This window comes from Euphorbia lathyris, chromosome 5, assembly GCF_963576675.1.
Source record: "Euphorbia lathyris chromosome 5, ddEupLath1.1, whole genome shotgun sequence".
NCBI classification, from domain to species: Eukaryota; Viridiplantae; Streptophyta; class Magnoliopsida; order Malpighiales; family Euphorbiaceae; genus Euphorbia; species Euphorbia lathyris.
Window position 1 is genome coordinate 92,862,747 of NC_088914.1, and position 25,251 is coordinate 92,887,997.

At 37.1% G+C, this 25,251-nt stretch overlaps 1 protein-coding gene and 1 long non-coding RNA gene across 8 annotated transcripts; one reads left to right on the forward strand and one right to left on the reverse strand.

The window, feature by feature from the left end:
- Window positions 1-1,029: 1,029 nt before the first annotated feature.
- LOC136230032 (uncharacterized) lies at window positions 1,030-23,663 on the reverse strand. Of its 7 annotated transcripts, none has more exons than XM_066018967.1 (12): window positions 23,414-23,663; window positions 21,764-22,171; window positions 20,893-21,030; window positions 20,698-20,780; window positions 19,812-20,266; window positions 18,187-18,341; window positions 16,535-16,620; window positions 11,884-12,017; window positions 10,578-10,880; window positions 4,845-9,349; window positions 2,644-2,851; window positions 1,030-1,108 (listed from the first exon to the last, which is right to left on the reverse strand). In XM_066018967.1, exons 2-10 carry the CDS (start codon window positions 22,106-22,108, stop codon window positions 9,168-9,170), a joined length of 1,881 nt encoding a protein of 626 aa, XP_065875039.1. In that variant the 5' UTR covers window positions 22,109-22,171; window positions 23,414-23,663; the 3' UTR covers window positions 1,030-1,108; window positions 2,644-2,851; window positions 4,845-9,167. The 7 variants fall into 7 exon arrangements, with proteins under 7 accessions (XP_065875039.1, XP_065875038.1, XP_065875037.1 ...); XM_066018966.1 differs by having other exon boundaries at window positions 1,030-1,250; XM_066018965.1 differs by having other exon boundaries at window positions 1,030-1,280.
- Window positions 2,851-4,160, forward strand: LOC136230034 (uncharacterized). The gene is made up of 4 exons (XR_010689241.1): window positions 2,851-2,989; window positions 3,171-3,296; window positions 3,545-3,736; window positions 3,828-4,160. It is a non-coding gene; the product is annotated as an uncharacterized lncRNA (long non-coding RNA).
- Window positions 23,664-25,251: the final 1,588 nt, after the last annotated feature.

The window sequence follows — 25,251 nt, forward strand, 5'->3', positions numbered from 1 at the left end:
ATTTTGTAAATGTTAAGCTTAAATTCGTATTATTTTGTAAACGTTAAGCATATATTTGTGCTATTTTGTACGTGAGGCCTAAATTGATGTTATATTGTAAACATTAAGCCTAAATTGATATTATGTTATAAGCGTTAAGCCTATATTGAAGCTATTTTGAACATTAAACCTAAATTGGTACTTCCCCAAAAACCTTAACGGGACGTTTGGTATTCTATTGGGATAGGGATAGTGATAAAGGTTGGGATAGGGATAAGGATAAATGCTTGGGATAAGAATAAAAATATGATGGTCGAGAATTATTATTCAATGTTTGGTACGTGGGATAAGGATAAAAATATGATGGTCGAGAATTATTATTCAATGTTTGGTACGTGGGATAAGGATAGGGATAAAATAATACATTGTACTATTCTGACCCTATTTAAACAACCTAACATTAATTTGAGGGATAAAATGGACTTTTCCATCCTATTAAAATGGCAGGAACTTATCTCAGCTCCTTATACAACCCCCTCCTGGGTATAGGATTTGAGGAATAAGAAACTTATCCCTCATCCGTCTCACTCTTCTATCTCCCAAACAAACACGGGATAACTTATCTCGTGTTTTTTATCCCTATCCCACCTCCTATATCCCTTCTTACAAACAGCCCGTAGGTATATTTTGGTATCTTATCCCTTTAAGAAATTGTACATTAATACTTAAAAATTGAATCTTGACTATTCAAATAATAACACGCATATATACAAAAAAAAAAAAAAATGAGCAAATTCAATTTAGTAGATTTTTTTTTTTACGAACGCATATGTAAAATCAGCCCCCAACCGAGTAATCACGTATTCACCACTAGTCAATTATTTATATGGAGCTGAAAAATGAAAGCACTCAGAAATTATAATTTTCGTGTAACTTGTCAAAGCAGTGTTCTGTTTTCCAAAACAAAAGCAAAAGTCAACCACGCAAAACTATGTTCAAACATATAACGCAAGTCCAGTCCATAAATGAAACCCTATAGAATAAATACCATGGCCACCATAAAAGGTTTCCTCCTTTATTTGCTTCTGTTTCTTCATTTTCCATCAAACAATTCCCTTTGATAGCATTACTACAAATCAAATCATAAAAAAATGTGACCTTCTTGTCTCAAAAAAATGGCAAATTTGCATTTGGATTCTTCACTCCTCATCATACTTCAATTCATACATATCTTGGAATATGGTTCCACTTCCTCAAAATTTCAGAGTCATCTGTTGTGTGGATAGCAAACAGGAATAGTCCTATCAATGGCACCTCATCAGGGCTTCTATCAATTAACCAAGATGGGAACCTCGTTCTCTATTCCGATCATTACCAAACAAGTAGAGTAAATTACATCAATGGTACCTGAACTTTACCCTAATTCACACTTTGGTACCTAGATTACATTTTGTCTCAAAAATATACCTGGAGTAATAATGACCGGACAATTTGGTATATTTTACCGGTCAATGGCCGGTAAATGCGACTTTGATGAGTAAATTACACTGATGGTGCCTGAACTTTACTATAATTCACACTTTGGTACCTAGATTTCATTGTGTCCAAAGAATACACCTCAACTAAAGATGACTCAATATTTTAATACATTTGACCGATCAGTGATCGATCAATGCAAATTTGACCATTTTAAATTAAAAATTGAGATACATCATACACTCAATTATATATATATATATATATATGATAGTATTGTAATTTTATGTTAATTGAGTGTATGGTGTGTCCCAATGTTTAGTTCACATTATCCGGCCACTAACCAATCAAATGAACTAAATTTTCCAGTCACCTTTACTTGTGTTATGCTTTTAGGATAAAATAAAATCCAGGTACCGAAGTGTGAATTATGGTGAAGTTCAGGTACCATTGATGTAATTAACTCATAAAACTCGCGTTGACCGGTCATTAACCGATAAAATATATTAAATTGTCTGGTTGTCGGTACTTCAGGTATATTTTTGGGACAAAATGTAATCTAGGTACCAAAGTGTAAACTATGTAAAGTTCAGGTACCATTAGTGTAATTTACCCCCAAACAAACAAGTACACTTTGGTCCACAAATGTTTCAAGTGAAACAACTGATTCTTGTGTTGCTCAACTCTTGGATTCTGGGAACTTGGTTTTGCTACATGTCAGTAAGAGAAATATTTTATGGCAAAGTTTTGATTATCCTACTAATACCTATCTACAGGGAATGAGATATGGGATGAGTAAGAAGAGAGGCCTAGACTGGAGAATAACCTCATGGAGATCAGAAGATGATCCAAGAACAGGAGATTTGGGCATACTACAAATCTTCCTGTATGAGGGCTCAAAACGTCGTTGGCGACAACATATATGGCCGCATAGGAGATTCTCTGATATATATAATTATAGTTATGTTGTAAATCAAGAAGAGGTATCCAACATGAATGATGCTTCCACATTCATAATACTGGTGGATCATGGAGGAACTTATAAGTGGTTAAGGTGGAGTGAGAGCATTGGCCAATGGAAAGAGTTTTGGTCAGCCCCTAAATATCCATGTGACTTTTATGCACATTGTGGTGCCTATGGTAAGTGTACTCTTAGCAATCCTGATGCATTTGAATGTTCTTGTTTACCTGGTTATGAACCCAGATTGGCATCTACGAGATGGATCAGGAGGATGTGCCAGAAAGCGAATGGAATCTTCCTCGTTGTGCAACAGCGGAGAAGGCTTTTTGAAAGTTGAACATGTCAAGTTTCCAGACACTTCATCTGGAGCTCGGTTAAGCACCAATATCAGCCATCTAGAATGTGAACGGAAATGCTTGAGAGATTGTTCCTGCTCTGCATATGCAAGCATAGAGAATAATGAATCAGGGAATGAATGTTTGACATGGCATGGAGAATTAATAGACACAGTGGATCACATGGATAGTAATGGCGGATTTGACTTGTATGTTCGTGTTGATGCAATTGAACTAGGTATTTTAAATATTTTGTATGATTTTTCAAAACACAGATCATAAACAGAAAAAAAAAGTGGTACCGAAATGTCTACTCTATGGCTATGCTGCATAAATTGTCTACTTGTTCAAGCTAAACCAAAATTGCAAATTTATCTTCCTCTGACTTCTCTTGATAAATATTATTTCAATTGATGCAGCTGAAAATAGCATACAGTCAAATATTTTTCTAAGAAAGGGTTGGAAGATTCTAATACTTCCTATTACTTCAGCATGGGTTACAATTATCTTATTCATCTACTTATGGATTAGGAGGAGAAAAGGAGGTAAGAAACCCATGAGTCTCTGCTCATCCATTTTGCTAATAAAGTACACTATAGATTAACTTATTTAAAGGAAATCACTATTGCTTTGAATAGGGCTGTAAATGAGCCGAGCCGCTCATGAGCAGCTCGATAAAACTCGGCTCGATTTGTAAACGAGCCACTCGTGAGCACGATTTACTGGCTCGGTTCGTAACGAGCCGAGCTTGAGCAGACCAAGCTGATGCTTCTAATTCTAATAATTGATTCAGGGTCAGCTATCTGATGGGAAAGAAGTTGCTGTAAAACGATTATCCACTAATTCAGGGCAAGGGATAGAAGAACTTAAAATGAAATTATGTTACTTGCAAAGCTTCAGCATCTAGGATGTTGCATTGAGGGAGGAGAACAAATGTTGATTTACGAATATCTGCCAAACAAATCATTGGATTCATTTATTTTTGGTAAGTAATTGTTCATGTATCTAGTTATCCGAGTATTATGACCTGTTTAACTATAAACTGTCAAGAGTAACCATAACAAATCTTTATGTAGATCAAACAAGAAAATCTATCTTGGACTGGAAGAAACGCTTCGATATTATAACTGGAATTGCTCGTGGCATCTTATACCTTCACCAAGATTCAAGGCTGAAAATCATTCATAGGGATAAAAAATGCAGCAACATTTTACTAGATGCAAACATGAACCCTAAAATTTCAGATTTTGGATATTCAGGACTGATCAAATTCAAGAGAAAACAAATAGAGTTGTAGGGACATAGTAAGTACAAACTACACAATATTTTGTCAAAGTGAACATCCACAAACAAAACTTAGAATACATGTGAAGTCATTGTATTTTATAAGAGGAAGAAGTCTAGTAGAAAGAAAACACTACGGATTGAAACAACAGAAGTCTAGTAGAAAGAAAACACTACGGATTGAAACAACAGAAGTCATTGTATTTTCATAATTTAGTATTCATTGCATTTTTTATGTTAGTTTCATAGTTTATCATTTTTAATTTTGAAAGTGCCCCTTGTCTCGCGCCATCGCCGTGCGCCAAGGCTCCAGGACCCCTTGCGCCTTTAATAAATATGTGTGAAGTTTATTTTTCAACAATTTTCTTCTTCAGTGGCTATATGTCTCCGGAGTATGGATTATTTGGAAAATTTTCAGCAAAATCAGATGTGTTTAGTTTTGGGGTTATAATGTTGGAGATTGTGAGTGCCAAGACAGAGGAATTGAGATTGTTGATTCCATATCCTAGGGATGAAGCCATGAGATGCATTCAAATTGGGCTTTTATGTGTACAAGAAAATGCAGAGGACAGACCAACTATACATAGAAGTAGTCCTAATGTTATGGAGCGAAAAGGCTCTTCCCTCTCCAAAACAACTAGCTTTCATTTTTAGAAAATCTACCAATAATTCTAACTCCATTGCAGCAGATGAGATTGCAGAATGTTCTATTAATGAACTCACAATTTCGAGTATAAAAATACGGATTGCTAATCACTGGTTATGGAAATGAATTCGTAAATAACTTTCTAGGAGAAATGAAAACTTACATTGTCGATTCCATTTTGGAATTTCAGAAATCCTGCACCAATCGTTTCGTGTTTGCCCAAAATCCCTTCATTTTCTTCCCTCTCCGTTGATTTTCTCCTTGTTCTTGCTCCCGGTGTCATTCGAATTAGAACCAAACCTGTGGAAGCTCAGACTCAGCCCGTTAGTACTCGAGCCAATCCCGAACTCGAGTCGAGCCACTAAGAGCCGAGCTTTCACCGAGCCGAGCTCGAATAGTTGCGAACTACCAAGGCTCGTTAAGCAAAGCCACATATTATGTAGAAATGCCACTCGTTCATCCAACAAATTAATGAAAAAGCAAACAATTAATGGATCTACCGATACATTCTGTCATGGGGTCAGAGTTCTCACGCAAAGGCAACTCCCGTGCGGCACCTCAAGTTGGGCAGAACTCCTTGAGGTAAGCCTTGTCGTCTCCGTGCTCACTGGTTTTCGCCCTCCCATGGGCTCATCAGGGGAGCGGGATCAGCTCTCGAACCAGTTTAGTGCCTAGATGAACACCCTTCCGAGGATCGGATGCCATCTAAATAGCACGTACTCATCCTTAATGCTAATCCCGCACCGGACATTTCAAGTTCAACTTGAGGTGCCGCACAGGAGTTGCCTCTGCGTGAGAACTCTGACCCCGTGACAAGTGAAAGTTAATTCTATTTCTATTTTTTTTTTATTAAAATAAAAATAGAAATTCTATTCTATTTCTAGTAAATTCTATTAATATAATAATATATTTCTATTAAAAAAAATATTCAATTCGATTGCAAATTTCCTATTTTAACTAATGATCAAAAAGAAAGTAAGGTAGACCAAAGAACCCTTCTTTATTTTTATTCAATTTTTATTAAATTTATTGTTATTAAACTCACCCAATAAAAAATCCTTCAATTCTCAATTTTCAAATCAAAAAAGAATAGAGGAAATCATATTTTTATACAATATCTTAATTGAATTTTATATTATGATCAATAAATTCAGTTTAATTCTTTTTTACACACATGAAATGGTATCAGAGCCTAAGGTTGAAGGTTCGACATAATTGCCTACGGAATTCTGATTTTCCGACGGATTGCACAATGCCGAAGAGAAGTGAGGTCGAGGCGACTAGCGTGCGTGAGGAGCAAAGTAAGAGCGAGAGGGGAAGATCAAGGTCACGAGACGTCCTTGTAGACATCAACGGTAGGCTGGCAAAAGTGGAGTTTGCCATAGTCGAAGGCCGGGATAAGTTCGAGGCGATAGAGCAACGCTTGGAAGTACTCGAAGGGGACGAGTTCCAGCAGGAGGTGCTAGCCATGGTGAACAGGGTCGCCGGTGATTGTGAGGAAAGGAACAAGACCTTGGAAGCTCAAATTGTTTCTCTTAGGCAAGAACTAGAGAGAGCCCTTACCGAGTTAGTCACGACAAAGGAGGAGTTAGCCTTGTGCAAGAGGGCCATTGCACATGGCGATGCATCAACTTCAGGTGCGTTTAGTCCGCAGCGACTAGAAGTACCGAAACCGAAGGCATATGGTGGTTCGAGGAATTCCAAGGAGATAGACAATTTTCTTTGGAGTTTGGAGAAGTATTTTAGGGCACTTGGCATTGCGAGTGATGCCAAGATGATCGACGCCGTGCCACTCTACTTGCAAGATACGGCCATGGTGTGGTGGCGATTGAAGGAGCAGGAGATGCGACGAGGTACGTGCTCAATCGCTACGTGGGACGAGTTTAAACGAGAGCTTAAAGCACAATTCTATCCGGAGGCGGGCGAGCTCGAGAAGAGGGCTAAGTTGCGACATTTGAAGCAACGAGGTGGTTTGAGGGAGTACATCAAGGAATTCTCCAAGATTCTCCTAGAGCTGAAACGAGGTGGTTTGAGGGAGTACATCAAGGAATTCTCCAAGATTCTCCTAGAGCTGCCCAACTACCCACAAGAGGAGGCCTTCTATCTCTTCCTAGAAGGATTGCAGCCATGGGCTAAGCTAGAAGTCCAACGCAGAAATGTGAAGGAACTTTCTGCCGCAATTGCCGTAGCCGACTCGTTAGTGGAGTTCGACAAGTCGGGAAGGCAAAGCTTCGGCCATGACAAGGGCAAGAATGGCCAAGAAGGAGGAGCCGATGGCAAAAGTGGGGGAGACGCCCACGACCAAAGCAAGAACGTCCCAAAGCCGCATGAGGCCAAGCCATCCGAAGGCAATAACGTGGAAAGGCCGCTCAAGTGCTACTTGTGTACCGGCCAACATATGACAAAGGACTGCCCGATGAGACAGAAGCTGAATGGGCTCATCGAGGAACGGGAGCGTCTACTGCGAGACGACGAAGGCAAGCATGAGCGACTGTCCCAGATGTACATGGGGTCCCTTCGTCACTTAGGTGCAATGAGAGTTGAGGGACGAAGCGATGATGAGACATCAAGCCCCTCGACACCAAGATCTCCCCATGGAGCGGGAGAAAATTCAAGCGTCGAGCCCGAACAAACTATGGATGTCCGAGGGAGAAAGGGCATTCAACCACCAAAGATGCCGATTGAGCTGCCATCAGAGGGCAAGGTGGAGCTCAAGCCAACAGATATTTGCAAGGTGTTGCCGTTAGAGGGCAAGGCGGAACACCAACCAACCAAACATTCACCCAAGGGAGCAGTGAAGAAGATGAAGTCCAAGGCCAAGAGGATGACCAAGGACGCGACCAACAAAGTGTTGCCGTCAGAGGGCAAGGCAGAGCACCAACTAGCCAAGACTTCACCCAAGGGAGCGGTGGAGCAAAGGAAATCCAAGGCCAAACGGGTGGCCAAGGATGCGTGCAACAAGGGTGAGCAAGGTGCTATCACCCAACCGAAGAATCCTACGGCAGCGAGCACCAATGGGAGAAAGGTGCAGGGTCCGAGAGCCAATGGGAGCAGATCGGCCAAGCGAGGGAAGGCTTGCCAATCAAGGCTTGTGGAAGGACAGTTGCCAATGGGAGACAAGCATGACCAGAAGCCAAGGGGGCGGAGGTCGAAGAAGATTAAAGCTATGGAGGGCCAAATCTCCAAGAATGTAGGCCAAGGGGTTGGCCAACGTGTGGACAAGTCGTCGAAGGAGCAACATGTTGCGTGGGAGCAACAACCTATGAAGGAAGCTGCTCATACCGAAGGGGCAGCGACCAAACCGAAGGGCCGAGCAAGGTGGAGACGTCCAAGCAAGGCCGCAAAGAAGCATGGTGGGCAAGGAGGAATGACGCACCCAAAGGAGGCAACGAGGACGTTGTCTAATGGAGTGGGGGAGGATGTCACGGCCCGCTTTAAGTCATCCGAGGGAAGGCCCGAGCCAAATGCCCGAAGGGCTACGCGAAGCGGTCCAGGGGCAAAACGGTCATTTTTCTGTTTATCGGGACGTTGCGGGTCATGCCGGTGGACATCGGGCCAATGTTATGTGCAATCGTGCACAAGGCAACCGGGCCCGTGCCTGCCGGGGGCCAATTTGGCCAAGAGAAGGTCCCCCCTATAGTGTGTCTTATACCAACTTGGGTCACATTGCCAAGCTCCACACACCACAAGTTTTCCAAAGGTGTGTCTAGAGGATTCCAAATGCGTCCATATTTGGTATGTGGTTCCTTGGGATCATTATAGAGCTATGTGCTATAGGATGTGCTGGGGAAATGTTAAGTATGGCAAAAATTGCCATGATGGAAAAGTAGTGTGCGTGCCAGCAGGCACGTTTAACCTCTGTTCGTGCGGGGCAAGCAGGCAGCAGACCCAGGAGCTGCGGGGAGACTTGCCAGACGAACCTCAGATTGCCGAGCTACGGGCCCAGAAAATTCCAGACGGGCCCGGAGCGTGCCAGAACGGGCCAGAACCGTCCGGGACGTGCAAGATTTGTTCGGAAGGTGCCGCGACGTGCCGGAACAATCCGGAAGGTACGGGAATAAGCCGAAATGGCCCGAGAAACTTCTAGGGACATCTTAGAAATGTCCCAACTTTTCTTTATGTTTCTTATTTGTACTTTATCTAGAATATTCTAGGATTTTTAAGTGTAAATTATTCTAGAACCTTCCTAGGTTGCCTATAAATAGGAGGAAGGGTTCATTTGTACTACACATGACACAAACGTATAAGCAAGTGTGAGTGTCTTTGTAAGCTATCCTTTGTAAAGGATTCTTTCTTAATAAAGAGTGTTTTCCTCGCTTAGCATTTGTGCAAGATCCTATCTTTCCGCTGCATAACGTTGCCTAGCGTTCAAGCTAAGCATACGAACTAGTAATAGGGGAGAAATTACTAGTGCCGCACGGTCGACAGATAGTCAAGAGGCTGTGTCCGTGACAATTCACAATGAGGAAAGACAACTAGAATAAATTCACTCTTGACAGTTAAAATAAAAACCAGCGGAATTCTTCATGTGAAATTGCAAAAGCTTGAGTAATTCCCTTTTCTTTTCCTTCTTCCCCAAGCAAGTATGTAACTTTACAACATACTCAAACCCTGCTCCATACATATGAGACGCACACGCTGCTTTATAAGTTGGGAGCTGCAAATCTCCTGTTACAATTTACATAGCTTTTTAAATCACGATTTAAACAAAATCATCACAAATTAAAAGCAACAGTTGCAATAGATGATAATATAATATTTGCAAAACGGAAGCCCAATCACTAAACTAAGACATACTTGGAAGTTCAAACACCAAAAGCAAGGTTTAGGGGTTAAATGCATCATTTGTCACTCAACTTACATAGTTGTCTCAAGATGGTAACTCGTCTCAATAAAATTATTCAAATTTGAATTTTGTCTCAATTAGGTCACTCAACCGGTTTTAGTGGTTAAAACTAGAGATGGCAATTTTCGTGTTCGTGTCGTGTCAAATTCCGGGTTAGTGTCAAAAACCTAAACACGAACACAAAAACATTTTCGTGTCAAAAGCTCAAACCCAAACACGACCTGCTCTTGACACGAACAACACGACACGACACGAGTTTTGTATAGAAATAGATAAACGTGTTAATTTGACACGATTCGACATGCTGACACGACACAACACGAGTTTTCGCTTAAATACCCAAATATGTTAACTCGACACGACACGACCTACTAATAAAACCTAGCATATTTGAAGAATCTAAACCAAAGATGAATAAATCCTTAATAAATTAGCTTTTATATTTGAAGAATCTAAACCAAGGATAATTTTTGTAATTTCAACTTTTCGTGTCATTTTCGTGTTTCTCGGGTTGACCCGAACACGACCCAAAATTTTTAGTGTCATTTTCGGGTTGATCCGAAAATGACACATTACCTACTAAGCTCAACACTAACACTAAATATCCGTGTCGTGTTCGTGTGTCGCTTTGCCACCTCTAGTTAAAACGCATCAAAATAATGAATGGGTGACACGTCAACATGAGTTAAATTAGATCTCTGACCGAAACGAAATGTGCCAGACACATATCGGATATTTTTATGAAAAACACTAACTTTTATTTTTTTTTTCCATAAAAATATCGACATGTGATGCCATATGTGGATGTCATGTGTCATTTCAGTCAGAAATCTGAGTTGTCTCATACCAACGTGTCACCTATGTCATCATTCTAATGTTTTTTAATCACTAAAATCGCAAGAGTGGCCCAATTGAGACAAAACTCAAAGTTGAGTGATTTTATTGAGACAACCATGTAAGTTCAATGACCAATTATGCATTTAACCCCAAGGTTTAGACAAAAAAAAAATCAAGGAAGATAAAATAGTAAGAAAACAAAAGCCAACATACCTGAAGCCATTTTGGACGCAAGCTGATTCTTGCCGAAGTGACGTGTCAACCACCATCGACAACGGAGCCTCCAAGCCTTCTCAGTTTTCCCATGGATAAACAATTTGGGGATATTGTAACCAACGGAGTGATCTTTCTTTTTTCCAACTTCATTTCCATTCGAGCACGTTGAGATACAATCTTGTTCCTGCATAGATACTTTCAAGAAGCACAAGGCAAAATCTCTCCATACAGTGTATTCCGCAAAGACAGCATCCAAATGCAATGCTATCATTTCTAAAAGAGACTCGGGACCATAATTGCCTGCAAAAATTTCATAAAAAGATTTTCTTCATAGCTGCATATTAAAAGGGGAGAGACTACAATCTTTATCGAATAAAAATTTCATACACCACAATAATGATGCATAGAAAAACAACTGTTGGCATTACCGAATGTCTTTGTAAAGAAAATGCTGATGTCTTTATGAAAAAAGATACGCTAGGCGCTAGTCAAGCGGACAGTGCCCCTGGTCATTAATCAGGAATCAATCAAGGATTAATCGGATTTATATTTTTTAATTTTTAATAAATAAATTGTTATATAAATATAACTACAATATGAATTATACTAGGCATAACACTCATTTTAACCCCTAAACTAAAACTTCAAAATCAATTAGGACCTTAAACTATCACAATCATCAATTAAGTCCCTGAACTAAGCGAAAATCATTCATTGAGTCCTTATGCTATCCTAAAATCAGAAACTGTGACTATTTGACATGACTGTAATGATATCTGTGTTGGCTCAAAACGGATTTGGGAAAGAGATTATGAAACTGTTCAACCGAATAATTTTCAATGAGGACTCATTGATGATTTTTGCTTAAGATGGGGACTCAATTGATGATTTTTACTTAGTTTAGGGACCTGATTGATGATTTTGATAGTTTAAGGTGCTAATTGACTTTCAAGCTTTAGTTTGAGGACCCAAATAAGTATTATGCCATTATACTATGTAAAAATAATAATATAAAAGATTTAAGATGGAAAAACATATATATTCTAATATTTGTTACATTAATGTCCTCAAACAATATAAAATGTGTCAACAAAATAACATTAATATCCTTACAAATAAGATTTGATAGTTTCAGGTCTTTTCTTTTAGTTTTAGGTTATTTAATATTTTATTTAAATTTGAAAATACTGACATAAAATTTAAGGGTCGATTTTTTTTTAAAAGGAGCGCCTAGATTCGCCTGGGGCGATTTTTAGAAGAGTGCAAAACAGGATAAATAATGTAGATATTGGAAACAACCCACCATTTTGATGCATGCTGATAAGCTTTGACGATGACATGAAGCAAGTAGGATCACGCTTTAAGGTGTCCTCGTAACTAGTTGAGAGTAAAATATTATCATTAGGATCAACATGCTCCAAAAGGCGGCTTCTCAATCTGCAAAAACGTCCTTGGTCAGAGCTCTAACTAAAGAAACAACAAGAGCGAACAAACTACAGGTTCAACAACAGTGGCATTTGTAGCACAGTTAGACAACAATCATAGTTATTAAAGGCGCAAGGGGGTCTTGGAGCCTTGGCGCAAGGTGCAGCTTAAGGCACGTGCCCGAGTGACTCGAGGCGCACGAAAAACAAAAATCATAAATTCATAATACTAGTCACAAATAATCACAAATAGTCAAATACCAACAATAAAACCATAAAATGCATGAGTTAAGTTCTAGTTAACTACTAAGTCATAATCATAAACTCATAATTCCGACTTAAAAGTTAAAACTAAAAAAAACACTAATAGTCTTAACTCTAGAAAACAACTAATCTTTAACTTCCTAGTCTTCCTTCCTAATCTTCATCGGAACCAAAATCATCATCATCATCATCACTTCCATCATCATATGCTTCTTGAATAAGGTTCTCAATCTCATCATCATTGTCACCTTCCTCATCAATGTACTCATCATCTACAAAGTCGGGTTCATCATCTATAAGAGGCATTTTACCTGATAGATGGAAGCACCATTGATGGAGGGAGGAGAGCAAAATGTCTGCTGCGATATGTGGAGTAAAAATTATCGATCTTTGTCTGTCTCTGCTTTTCTTTTCTTTTATTTTCTGAACTTAAAAAACCCTAAAATACCCTAACCTAAAATACCCTCAAACCCCTAAAATACCCTAAGATAGCTGAGGCATGCCAAGGCGCGCGCCTGACTGACCGCGCCCACCTTTGGGCTCCAGAGGCGCTAAGGCTGGAGCCTTAGCGGAGGTGCGCCTCAGGCGTGCCTTTAATAACTATGACATCAATGCTTTACCTTTTTATCAAATTTGATATAACCTGCCCCTTTCCCTAACATATGACCTGACTAAGTAAAATAATGTGCAAAAACGCTATTAAAATTTTAACAGCAACCATGAGAGTAAATGAGCCAATGAAATCTACAGCTTCCAAAGGAGAATATCAGTATAGCAATTTAGTTCCATTTGAAATTTGATTATATCATTTCATGGGAACTTGGATAATAATAAGTTTTAGTGCAAAACCAATTAATGCGGGATAACCAAAAATTTCACTGAGGAATCCAACAAGAGGAAACCTACATTAATAGCAAATGGTGAAAAATGTTTACAACTGCGCGGATGTGAACTGACACAAAAAGTCCAACTGAAATGATCTGGATTAGATCATATCATACTACTCTATGTTACATGGGCTCGGGTACGAGTATCCGATACGGGTACAGATCCGAGTATCTAGTATGGCAAGTTTGAAAATTTTGGATATGGGGACACCGTCCTAAATTTGGACTCAGGTATGTGGATACGGGAACTAAAATTTATATTATATATATTCAGAAAAATATATAATGTTGGAGCAATTAGTATTTAAGAGGGGAGAGGAAGAGTTAGAGGAGAGAGAGTCGAGACTTGGTGCTTTAAATTTCTGTCTTTCTCTCTTCCCCTTGTTGCCGTGAATTCACCGGTGAGATCATTGACTATGACTGCAAATTCAAGCAATAAACTCGTCTCAACTCGGTGTGGAGCGAATTTGGTAAGAAATCTCGCCTTTCTTCTTTTTTTCCCTCCTCTGCCTTCACTTTCTCTCTTCTCAGACTTGCCGTATCCCAGTGTTCACCAACGTATCTGACACGGATTTCATACCCATATCCATGTCGCGTCGTATCGACACCCGTATGGTGGCAAAAATGCCGAGTCAAGTACCATAGATACTACTTCATCCATTTCCATATTTCTATACTGGAAGTCATTAAAATGATAGAAACTGAAATCAAAATTTGGGTAAGACCACACAGACACTCAAATTCTACTAATGATAGAAACTGAAATCAAAATAGAAGCAAGAACACCGACATCAAATTCTACTAATGAAGAAAACCAATACCATCTTCTCTGTTAATAAATGATAGAGAATACAAATGCAAAACCTCACAACAAGTAAGTAATGAACAAGAACACACCACACAGACACTCACAGATTACCAAATACTGATATTCATTGATATGGATAGGTCGATACAAGTAGAATAAAAAAATAAGGAAAGATAAATGAATTGATCAACCCCAATCCCCTTCTCTACCAGAATGATAGAGCCTCTGCACTTAGGCAGCCAATCAGCAATAACCTATGAAGAACGGAAATTCTTCATGACAATGGTTTCCCCGTTTCCAGCAGATGTGGGAAACTGAAACTCTCGGAAACTTATATGAAACGTTTCCGGGCACGTTTCTGTAATTACCCAAAATATGAAACGCGTCTCTCAATTTTTAAACGGTTTTCCCTACTTATTTCGATTAAAATTCTGGAAGTTCAAACTTTCTATTTTGCAATTCCTATTCAATCTAAGATTAGGAAAATTGAAACTTCCTATTTGAGAGATAATTCTTGCTTGTACCCTTCAATTTAAAGAACTTACCCATATTTCTTTCTCCTATAATCTTTGTCTCTTGAATCTCGATTGAGCTTGGACTTTCTTCCTCTTGAACTTACCAGTATTAATCTTTATTTTTAATATTTATAAATATGCCCCTACATTTTTAATATTTACACATTTCCGTTTCCTATGTTTTTCAAAAATTACGTTTCCCAGTATCAGTTTCCGTTTCTGTGCAACATAGGCAATAACAATATCTCCAATACCCAAAAAGATCCCCTAACACACACTCTTATACCTCCTGTTTCCTTTACAGCTCATCATTCTCAAAATAACTAACTCTTGTTAGTAATTACCAATTGGCCCTGCTTTACTATGGCCTGTCCTTGTGTAGACTCTCCATACTTTGGGCCTCCCTTGATTAGGATCCAAAACCCCTGTTAGCCCGATCTCTATCAATAAACATCACATCTTTGGTTGCCAACTTATAGACGTATAGTTCCAAATGTCTATTTCCAACAGTAAGGCTACATGGCTTGGACTTTTCCTTGTTAATTATATGTACTTGGATCTGATAAGTTTGTTTTCTGGTCCTATATTTTCTCCTTCAATTAGATGAAAAATCCGACAATTATTTATAGTTTCGGAAGTCCAATATGTCCAAATCCAAATGATATATCAGGTAAAGTCATATGACAAAATGAAAATATATGGTGTTAAAAAAAATTAACATGAGTTCTAAAACTCCCAACTATAGAAAAAGAGAGACGCGAGGTGATGAGATGTCTTGTTAGAGGAAAACTTTACTAAGACCGGTTATGTGGATTTGTTATACTTATTCTCTGTTTGTAAAGCATTTTGTGTTCTTTGGTTGAATAGTTATTCGGGAAACATTATTTCCACCAGTGCAATAACAGCTTGTGCACGCTCTAGAGAGTAGGGTGCAGTGAAGCCACTGCTAGTACTCCATTCTTACGAAAATCAATCCTTTTACCACTTCAAAGATCAGGAGGAGGATTTTAGTAGAGCTGGAACATCAATTTGGACTTTCTTTTTAGTGAATTAATTAGTCTATGAGAGACTCGGGATAATGTTTCTACCCCCACTTTTTTCTGTGATAACTTAAAACAAGGTTATCTAATATCTAATCTAATTTTTACCTTATCTTCCCATACAGAAAAACCTAACTCAGAATAATGTTTCTGCCCCCACTTTTTCTGTGATAACTTAAAATAAGGTTCCCTAATCTAATCTAATTTTACCTTATCTTCCCATACAGAAAAACCTAATCAAACACTCATGCAATAGAGAGAGAGAGAGAATAGTAGAAGCGCCTACAATGCACAGTTGGTCCTCAAGGCCTTCACTAAGGATGGCAACAGGTAGGGTACCCGCGGGTAATGCCAATCCCAAACCCTTACCCGTTTACTTTTTAATTACCCGTACCCTTCCCATTACCATAACGGATATACTTTTTGCATCTCATACCCGTTCCATTTAATTCGCAGGTACCCTTACCCGTTAAGAATCAATAAATAAAATAAAAAAGATTACAAATTTAACAAAGTGTAAATTAATAAATCATCCATCTAAAAATTGAACAAATTGAACTTTAATCCATAAGAATAAAGTAGCTTAGTTGTATCAGTCAGTGTTGAAGAACAAAATGTTGGGGTTCAAATATCACATCTCACATCTAAAAAATTAAAAAAAAACAATAATATTTTTTAATATATAAAAGAGTATGACGGGTAACGGGTACCCTAGGGGTATTCCCATACCTGTCCCATTACCCGAAATGGTTTTGGTCACATACCCTTTTATACAGGGTACAAGTAGTTCCATTAGAGTCGGGTAGTGTCGGGTACGCACGGGTATAATACCCGTTGCCATCCCTAGCCTTTACTAATGGTTGGGTGACAATCATTTATTACATGTAGCATTCCCCTGCCTTTTTTTCATTTGTTGTTTTGGCAGTAAAAAATTTCAAGCACTTGGATCCACATCATTACAATCAGAAAGCCTTTCAATTTCATGTATTTTTTGGCAAGCAAAGAAGGCAAAATACCTTGTGGAAAGTGCTGCATTTGAAATTTCAGAGAACTTCTCAAGTTCCTGCAGTGCCTCTTTGTATCGATATCGAATCAATAATGACTGGAATAAATAAAAACTGTCAAGAGTCAAGGGCATACACTTCTTATCAATAATGTTCATAGCAGGCAAAAGAATATATAACTGAATAAATTCAAGGGTAAATAATTTATTAGTCCCTGAATTTTTTTACCTAATACACTGTTTAGTCCTCGTATTTGCAATAATACATCATAAGGACCTTAAGTTTTTTTCTATTCAACAATTTAGTCACTTCGTCCATTTGATATACTAATATGGTAAATTACATCTATGATACCAAAACTTTAGTATATATTATACTTTAGTAACTGAACTTTAATTTTATACTAAAAAAATACTACTATTTTAAATATTTAAAATACAACTTTATATATTTAACACTTTTATTTGTTTTTTCTGTCATCTCTTTCTCTCTCCTATCTAGTTTTAATAAAAAAAATATAACTTTAATATTTTAAATATATTATTTAAAATAAAAATATAATATTTTTATTTTTAATAAAATATTTTATTAATAACTATGAGAATTCATGTAAAAGTTTCACATAACACCAATATTAATATCCAAATACTAGTTATTAGAATCCAATATTAAAATAAAAAAAAAAATGAGTTTTATTAACTCGTATTTGGGTTTTAATAATAGTGTCGTATAAAACATTTACATTAATATGTATAGTTATTAACAACTATCGATACCAATATTAATATTTTATTAATAACTATCAATATTGATGTGAATATTTTACAGATACCAGTATTAAAATCCAAATAGGAGTTAATAAAAATTTAGATTTTAACATTGATGTCTTATAAAACATTCACAGGAATATCGATAGTTATTAAAAAAAATATTATAAATAATAAATTTAAAATATGGAGAGAGAGGAGAGGAGAGAGAAAGAGATGACAAAAAATAACAATTTAAATATCTAAGTGTAATTTAAATATTTAAGATAACAGTAATAAGTATAAAATTAAAGTTCGGTTACCGAAGTGTAAAACATGCTAAAGTTCAGGTATCGTAACCACTAATGAGTATGGCCAAATTAGTACTTCAAATGGACCTAAGGACTGAAATGTTGAATAGAACAAACTTAAAGGCCTTGTAGTTGATTATTGCAAATACGAGGCTAGACAGTGTATTAGGTGAAAAGTCAGGAACTAATAAATTATTTACTCTAAATTCAAATGCCAATTGGTAGCTCTAGCTTATATAGTTTTAAATAACAATTGATATCATATTTCATAGAGTATTCTAAAACAAATAGGGTAAATTTAATTATTCTAGTAATAAAGACTAGTTTTTTCATTAGCCTAAAATTAGCAAATGTTGTTTTCATGTAGTGCAATAATTAGTTAACTGAGTGTGTGTATCATCAGGAATTTTCACATGCACCTTAATGAGCAAGTGAATTTGCTCATTCACCGTTAGATATAGGCTTATTAAATCTAAGCCTCAGGATGCTTTGAATCTCCACCTTAGGATTCTAATAAGCCTAGATCTAATGGTGAATGAGCAAATTCTACTTGCACATTAAGGTGCATGTGATCAAGACTGGTGTATCATATGTATGTTGACTCTACCTGTATCAAAGGAAGCAAGGCTGCCAATGATAGGGGCGTCGAGCAAACAGCAGCTCGTAGGTACCCCACTGCATGCTCATATTCATCATCGTGAATCTCTCTTCCCAACTCGCATTCTCCACTTCGTAAGGGTAGCAACCATGAATCCAAGTTCTCTAAGGCAAAAGAATGTTAGGTGTGAAATCACTTGCGTGAGAAATACGGGTCACTTTTGTCAAAAACATCTATGTGTTTTTGCTCACAAAATGTTTAAATCAATAACTGGAATGGTGTACTAAATTAAATAGCACAAACATAAAACTTAATGTTCCAGAAACAAATACTAAAAGTTATTTTATATAATAAATACATTAAAACAAATATTTAAAATAGAAATAAAGAATCTCGAGGCCTTTATATGTCACTCTACTCATTAGAAAGAGATAAATAACCACGTCAGATCAATATCATATATGGCCACATCAAGTGACTGTTTATTTTTCTAAATGAGGGAAGTGGCATGCAAAACTTACCAAATCAGATGAGTAATGTAATATTAACCCTGTTTTAGTTCACATTTAACAAGACAGTTGATTGGGGGCTTAATGTGTTCGATGACAAAGGTAAAGGGGCTTAATGTGTCGAATTGAAAGTTCAAGGTTACATATGTAAAACTTGCGAAGTTGAGGGGTCTCCAAATGCTATATTCCTTCAATTTAATACGAAATCCGTAAATTGTTTCATCCACAACTTGTGTTTATTGAAGAAGTCCCGCTCACGTTTCAATTTTTGAATTAACAAGCCAAATTCAAGCAATGGGGCACTCAACTTGGTTATGGTTGCCTAAAAGGTAAGTCGTGCCAGAGCCTAAAGCCAACCACCATGCAGTGACTCTGTGGTTTTTTATTCTTCTTCTTTCACTGATAGCAAGCAAATTCAAGTGAGTCCATGTGCACTGATGTGTATTCCATTTAATACTTCAGTGATAAACCTGTGTTTAGACATGATTCACAGGATAACAGGCAAACTGGAACCCTTCAATCCTTCATATATTTTCGCTTTCCTAGTTTCATGTGCTTAAACTGACCCACATGGCCATATCATGAATTTGCTGACTGCAGTTTCATGCTAACGTATACTATACTTATAAATATGTGGGATTAAAGCCCTATTTGGCCCTTATGGTATCCAAAATTTTGTCATTTGCCCCTTGTGGTATTATTTGGTAACATTTTCCCCACGAGCTATTCTCATAGGTAACATTTAACTCATTTTGAATAGAAAAGTATTGATTCGTTAACTTTTTCACATGACGCAATTTCTAACACGTGACATGTACCAAAATGGGTTATATGTCACGTATGGGAATACCTCAGGGGCCAAATGTTACCAAATAATACCATAGGAGGCAAATGACAAAATTTTGGATATCACAGGGGCCAAATAAGCCTTTATGCCTAAATATATGTAACAAAAGCTAATTGATTGTTGCATAATGAATTACTGTTCTCCAAATATAACAGTTGATGATCATGCATAATCAAAGTAAAATTAACAATCTTCCTCCAACAGAATGAAGCGGATTTTTTTTTCAAGTGCATGAACTATACAAGTGTAATGAGAGATTAGTTAAATTAAGAACTTACTATGGGCAAACAAATTTCGGATAAAATGCGAACGGCCACCATTGTTATCAGCGGAAGCTTCATTTTCAGCTGAATTCACATAGAAACCTTGTGGGAGATCTCTCTGCTGGTTAACATCAACTTCCATAGATACCACTTTCTTTTTAACATCATCAGATACCTCGGCAGGCATTTCTTTGCCATTCATGACAGATGCCTCTGAATCATACTGAAACGAAGATTCAGAATCATTAAAGTGTGCATTATGACCCGAACCCCCTTCATAATCGACTTGTGTAGCTGATGCGTCTAACTGAGAAGAAACAGCTGACATATCTGAATTTGTGGAGCTACGGTGGTCAGAATCCTGATATTGGATGTCTTCAGGGATACTAGAATAAAACAGCTGATAGAATATCAAGCCTATGATCACATTGAATAATGGATAATAACTGCAGTCATTTTCTCGCATCAGACTGCAAAAAACAAACATAGAATAATCACTTAGATCACATTAGTCATTTCTCTTTAAAGACCGCATTATGGTGCGGTTGACCCTTCGATTTTTAAAAAAATGAGAAAAAATACTTTTCAAATACACTCACAAAACAAGAATACAGTCACTGCTACTCACCAACTATTCAATTAATTTTTATGTCCATATCCCTAAATAAAGTACATATGAATCCATACATACAGATACAAGTATACAAGTATCTATATACTGAATGGAATATGCAGTGTTTTAATAACATTGGCATGAAACTCAAAAAAGAAGTATAATCCTCCCAGATCACATGTGCGATGAAAAGTATGCATGTAGATAAAGTTTTGTTTAAGGAGGGAAATCTTGTACAGCGTTTCCAAAAGCAAGCAAATCTTAGGCATGAAAAACTTAAATTTTTACCTCCTAGCATTCTGGCGTTCGCCTTCTATTCTCCCTTGCAAAAATTGGTACAGGATGGACTCCAAACGAACAGCAATTCTGTCCTGCTCAACCACCAACGTGATTGATCAACACACAGTGACAGTCAACCAAATTGTCATTGTAAGAAGCAAGTCCTAATGATGGCACAAATTATCATGATTTTAGATATAATACCTCTTTCATAGATACATTCCTCTTTTCTTTATATGATACATTGATTCCTATCCTTGTCATCCAAGTATCGTAAAGTTTATCAATTGATGTCAATTCCACATCATTGCATTCTATATGCTTGAGCAACTCCATAGAAACCTAAAAGAAATAGTAATTGTACTTTCATCAGACAAGTTAATGATATCAATATAAAGGTAAGGGTATGAATAAAAAGAAAAGAATGTTTTAGATCTTAAGATATAAAAGGAATCAACCTTTTTTTTCTTTTATACAAAATTTGCATTGTCCATCAAACGCAAAATAGGACACATATGGAGCTAAACAAGTTTCACTTCTCAATTTCATATCTATTAGCATTATACTATGAGATTAGTACCTAAGACAACAAATTGGGAAACAAAAGCACTAACACTAGCCAATCGATTCAATCGAAAGATGACAAATGCAGTATAGGAAGGACCTTTTGTGGGTTAAGTGATCCTCATACATGTCACCCTGAGGACTTCCTTAATTAGCTAAGGAGCATAGTTTAAAGAGCTAGAATAGAGGGAAACAGATTTTGATAGAAAGGCAAGAAGGGAAAAGACAAACTTAGTGTTGTCTACAGCTTGCTCTAGCCCACTTCACAATCCTCTATGATCGATCGCTTAGCTATTTTGTTACGAGGTAAGGATAACAAACAAAATAATAATAAAAAGGCCTCATGCCCTGAAGTGTATCAGTTTAATGTGGAAACCTTGAAAATAGTCATTCTATTCTTTCCTATTTTGACAAACATAAGATCAAAACTTTTTTATGTTTCCAAAAATGGATTAAGAATAGAGCACAATGACATAATTTTCATGATAGGATTTTGACACCAATGTCTTACCGAATACTTAAATCGATTCATTCTAGAACCCTTATCCTTGCATGTCCCTTTTAACAATATGCTAAGTACACCACTTGCTTCCGCCCTGTTATGTTGCCTCATCAACTTCTTCAAAAGGTGGCATAATCTAACACGGTTTTTGGGCCGCATTTTATCTGAGCCTAATGCAAGAAGGTAAGAAGGCCGGGTCACAGATGAAATAACTCTTTTGTAAGCGTTTTCTTGTTGTGTGATATGGCATTCATTGTGCGAATTCCTTGTGCGTTTGCCTCTCAATCCTGCCTTCTGATTCTCCAAGACATTACCATCACTCCCTTCCAAATTTATTGTGTGTTGTTCAGACATCTCTACGTTCTCAACTGTAAATACTAAAAACCTCCCAGAGGCCCTTTCTCTCCCGTCTGTAATCTGGATTGATAAGCATTTACAATTAGAACAAACATTTTTATGTAAACTACAACAATTAGTTAATCAATTCATTAGTGAAACTAGAAAATTTAAGTCACAAAATAACTCGGTCATTTTCACTAGTTAAATAAAATAAGGAACTCATTTTTGCATCGATTTCTGATAAAATCATTGTCATAAATGCAAAAGGACTCAAAATTACAGTTGTAGTAGCTTGATCAAGGTCCACATTTGACGGTTATATACATGGATAGATAACATAATTACACTTTTCAAAAGAAATGAGCTCAACACCATTTCAGTGTTCAATTATATAAATAAATGAGAATCTAGTAACTAATGCATAAAGAAGAGAGACTATGAAACAGATCAAAGAAGAAAAGAAAAAGTGATCAGTTATCATTTATCTTTGAAGAAGTACAAAAGCCATTTATATGTAAAAAAACCGTGATTATTTAATTGAATCTTTTACATAATACATAAGTGGCATCTAATGAGGATAAAATAAGAGAATTGGCTAGAACATGTTCAAAGCCAGTCCATGGACAGTCTTGTGCTCAAATGTGAAGGAATAGAAGTAATTAGTGCTCAAATGTTGCAACTGCACCCTCCAACTTTCAATTGTAACAACTTACCCCTCAAACTTGTCCAATTGTAAGACATAACCCCTCAAACTTGTTCAATTGTAAAACAGAACCCAAAATTGCTGACACGGACTGCAATTGAAGAAATACGTAAAATACAAAAGCTGCAAACGGGGCGGGGCGGGGATTTGGTTTCCCATTCCCGTCCCCGCCTAAACGGGGATTCCCCGTCCCCGTCCCCGCCAACTAAATGGGGACAAAAACTGTCCCCGTCCCCACGTCCCCACCCCACGGGGAATCCCCGTTTACCCATTTAGTACAAAATTATCAATTATACTATTTGACCCACCAGGTTTAATTAGCAGAATTCCCACCAAAACATCAATCAAATGCATAATCAATGATTAAATTAACATATCATCCAAAGCTAATATAAATTAACAGCAGTTTGTCCAATTTATATACTTTAACAGCAGTTATATACTTTAATCATAAGTTAATAGCAGTTTTATAAATTAATATAAATTAACAACAAATTATATAATACCACATGTAGTTTTATTAGAATAATTTACAAAAGAAAACAAAAATCAAAGTTAAGGACTGGAGAAACCGCTTAACTGAAAAACCATGCCAAATAACAGTAAAAGACACTCACACAAACAAAGTGTAGGCGGCGAGAGGTGGCGGCGGTCGAGAAGCCGCTTCCTGTTTACGGCGCCGTGAGAAGTGCAGTCACTAGAGATACGAACGGCGGTGCGAGGTCGGGGTGGTGGTGCGAGGTCGAGGTGGCGCCGTGCGGTGTGCGAGGTGGAGGTTGGCGGCGGCGATGGAGTGGAAGATAAAATAAAACCCTATATTTTCTGGAAAGAGGCGGGCAGAGAAGATAATGGGTAGAGACAGAGAGAAAGCAGGAGATAAGATAATCAAGGAATAGTGTTTTTAGGTTAACAAAAAAAATAATTAATTTTGAAAAAATTATAATTTTTAAAAATTTTAATATTTTTTAATTAATTAGTGAATGGTTGATAAGAAATTAAATTGGTTCAGATGGTTAAGACGTTTGGTTGTGTATCAATTGCTTAAAGGTTTGATCCTCCTCATTTTCATTCACATTTTAAGTATATATTTTTCAATTTCATATCTAAACGGGGAATCCCCGTCGGGGCATTACTGGTACGTACGGGTACAGGGATCCCCGCGGGGCGGGGGGATGCCATTTCCCGTCCCCGCCCCGTACCCGCCTATGGGGACCATATTGGTCCTCGTCCCTGTCCCTACCAAAAAACGGGGGTGGGGCCTCGATGGGTACCGGTATTCCCCGCCCCAGTTGCATCCCTAAACTTATTCTCTTTCTTTTTGTTATTGATATTCGTTTTTTAGTGATTTCTTCATTCAAAGTTTTGGGATATTATGTGGGTGAAAATATGTTTATGTGGAGAAATAGCTTCATTGAAGATTTCATAGCGTGATACGAATTCGGGGAAACATTTTTATGGTTGCTTCAAGTACGGGGTAAAAAAAATCTCAATTTGGGGTTATGTTTTACAATTGGACAAGTTTGAGGGGTTATATTTTACGATTGGACAAGTTTGAGGGGTAAGTTGTTACAATTGAAAGTTGAGGGGGCAGTTGCAACATTTGGACAAATTCATGAGGTTATTTGTATATTAGGCCTTTACTTTGTAAGTAAAGTTCAATATTGCCCATGTATATATTTTTTTACATATAAAAGCCTTTTATATATTTTATTTCCCGGTTACTAATTTTCAGATAAAACCCATGTGGTTTCACTAATTTTCAGATAAATGACTGTGGTTTACTTTTTGTCAAACCGATGATTGAGGTTTCGAACTTTGATGAATGCTATTAAAACCATCTTTAACGACCTGAAAATGGAAATTTTCAATAATTAAAGTTGTTCAATGTCATATTTTCTATGGAACTACATTTTCGATTTTCGAAAATCATCTTTTTTGGAACTTCCTCTCTCTAAACATTAACTTTCTCTCTCTTTACCAAACATCATCTAAATAATCTCAAAATAAAAAAGTTGAAGAATTAAAGTTGCTTAGAATATTAGTAGTTCTTAAAATATATCATTTTTGAAGTTGTCAATAGTGATTTTAATAGTATCAACCGAAAAAGTCCTTATTTTGTTAAAGTTGAAAACCTCAATCCTCGTTTTGACAAAAAATAAACCACAGTCTTTTTTCTGAAAATTAGTAAAATCACAGGGGGTTTTATTTGAAATTTACCCTAAAAATAATGGTTAGAAATTAAAATTAATAATTTTATTGAAAGATCCTACGGAATTTACACAGTAACATAACAGGGATTCTCACGGGACGGATATAGCAATCCTCATCCCCATCCCTTTTAGGTTTCGTGAAAAAAATTATTTGTTCTCATCCCGTCGGTTTGGATACCCGCGGTTTCGGGATAATCTCCTCCCCATTACCATCTTTAATAGTTGGGTTGAGTGGAATGGGCTCT

Excerpts from the sequence above, each read along its gene's own strand:
- LOC136230032 (XM_066018964.1), bottom strand. The coding sequence starts at position 22,108 with ATGTCTGAACAACACACAATAAATTTGGAAGGGAGTGATGGTAATGTC. Across the intron at positions 21,031-21,763 it reads TGAATCGATTTAAGTATTCG|GTTTCTATGGAGTTGCTCAA; the intron begins GTAAGACATTGG and ends TATTTCTTTTAG. Across the intron at positions 12,018-16,534 it reads AATGCAGCACTTTCCACAAG|ATTGAGAAGCCGCCTTTTGG; the intron begins GTATTTTGCCTT and ends ACGTTTTTGCAG.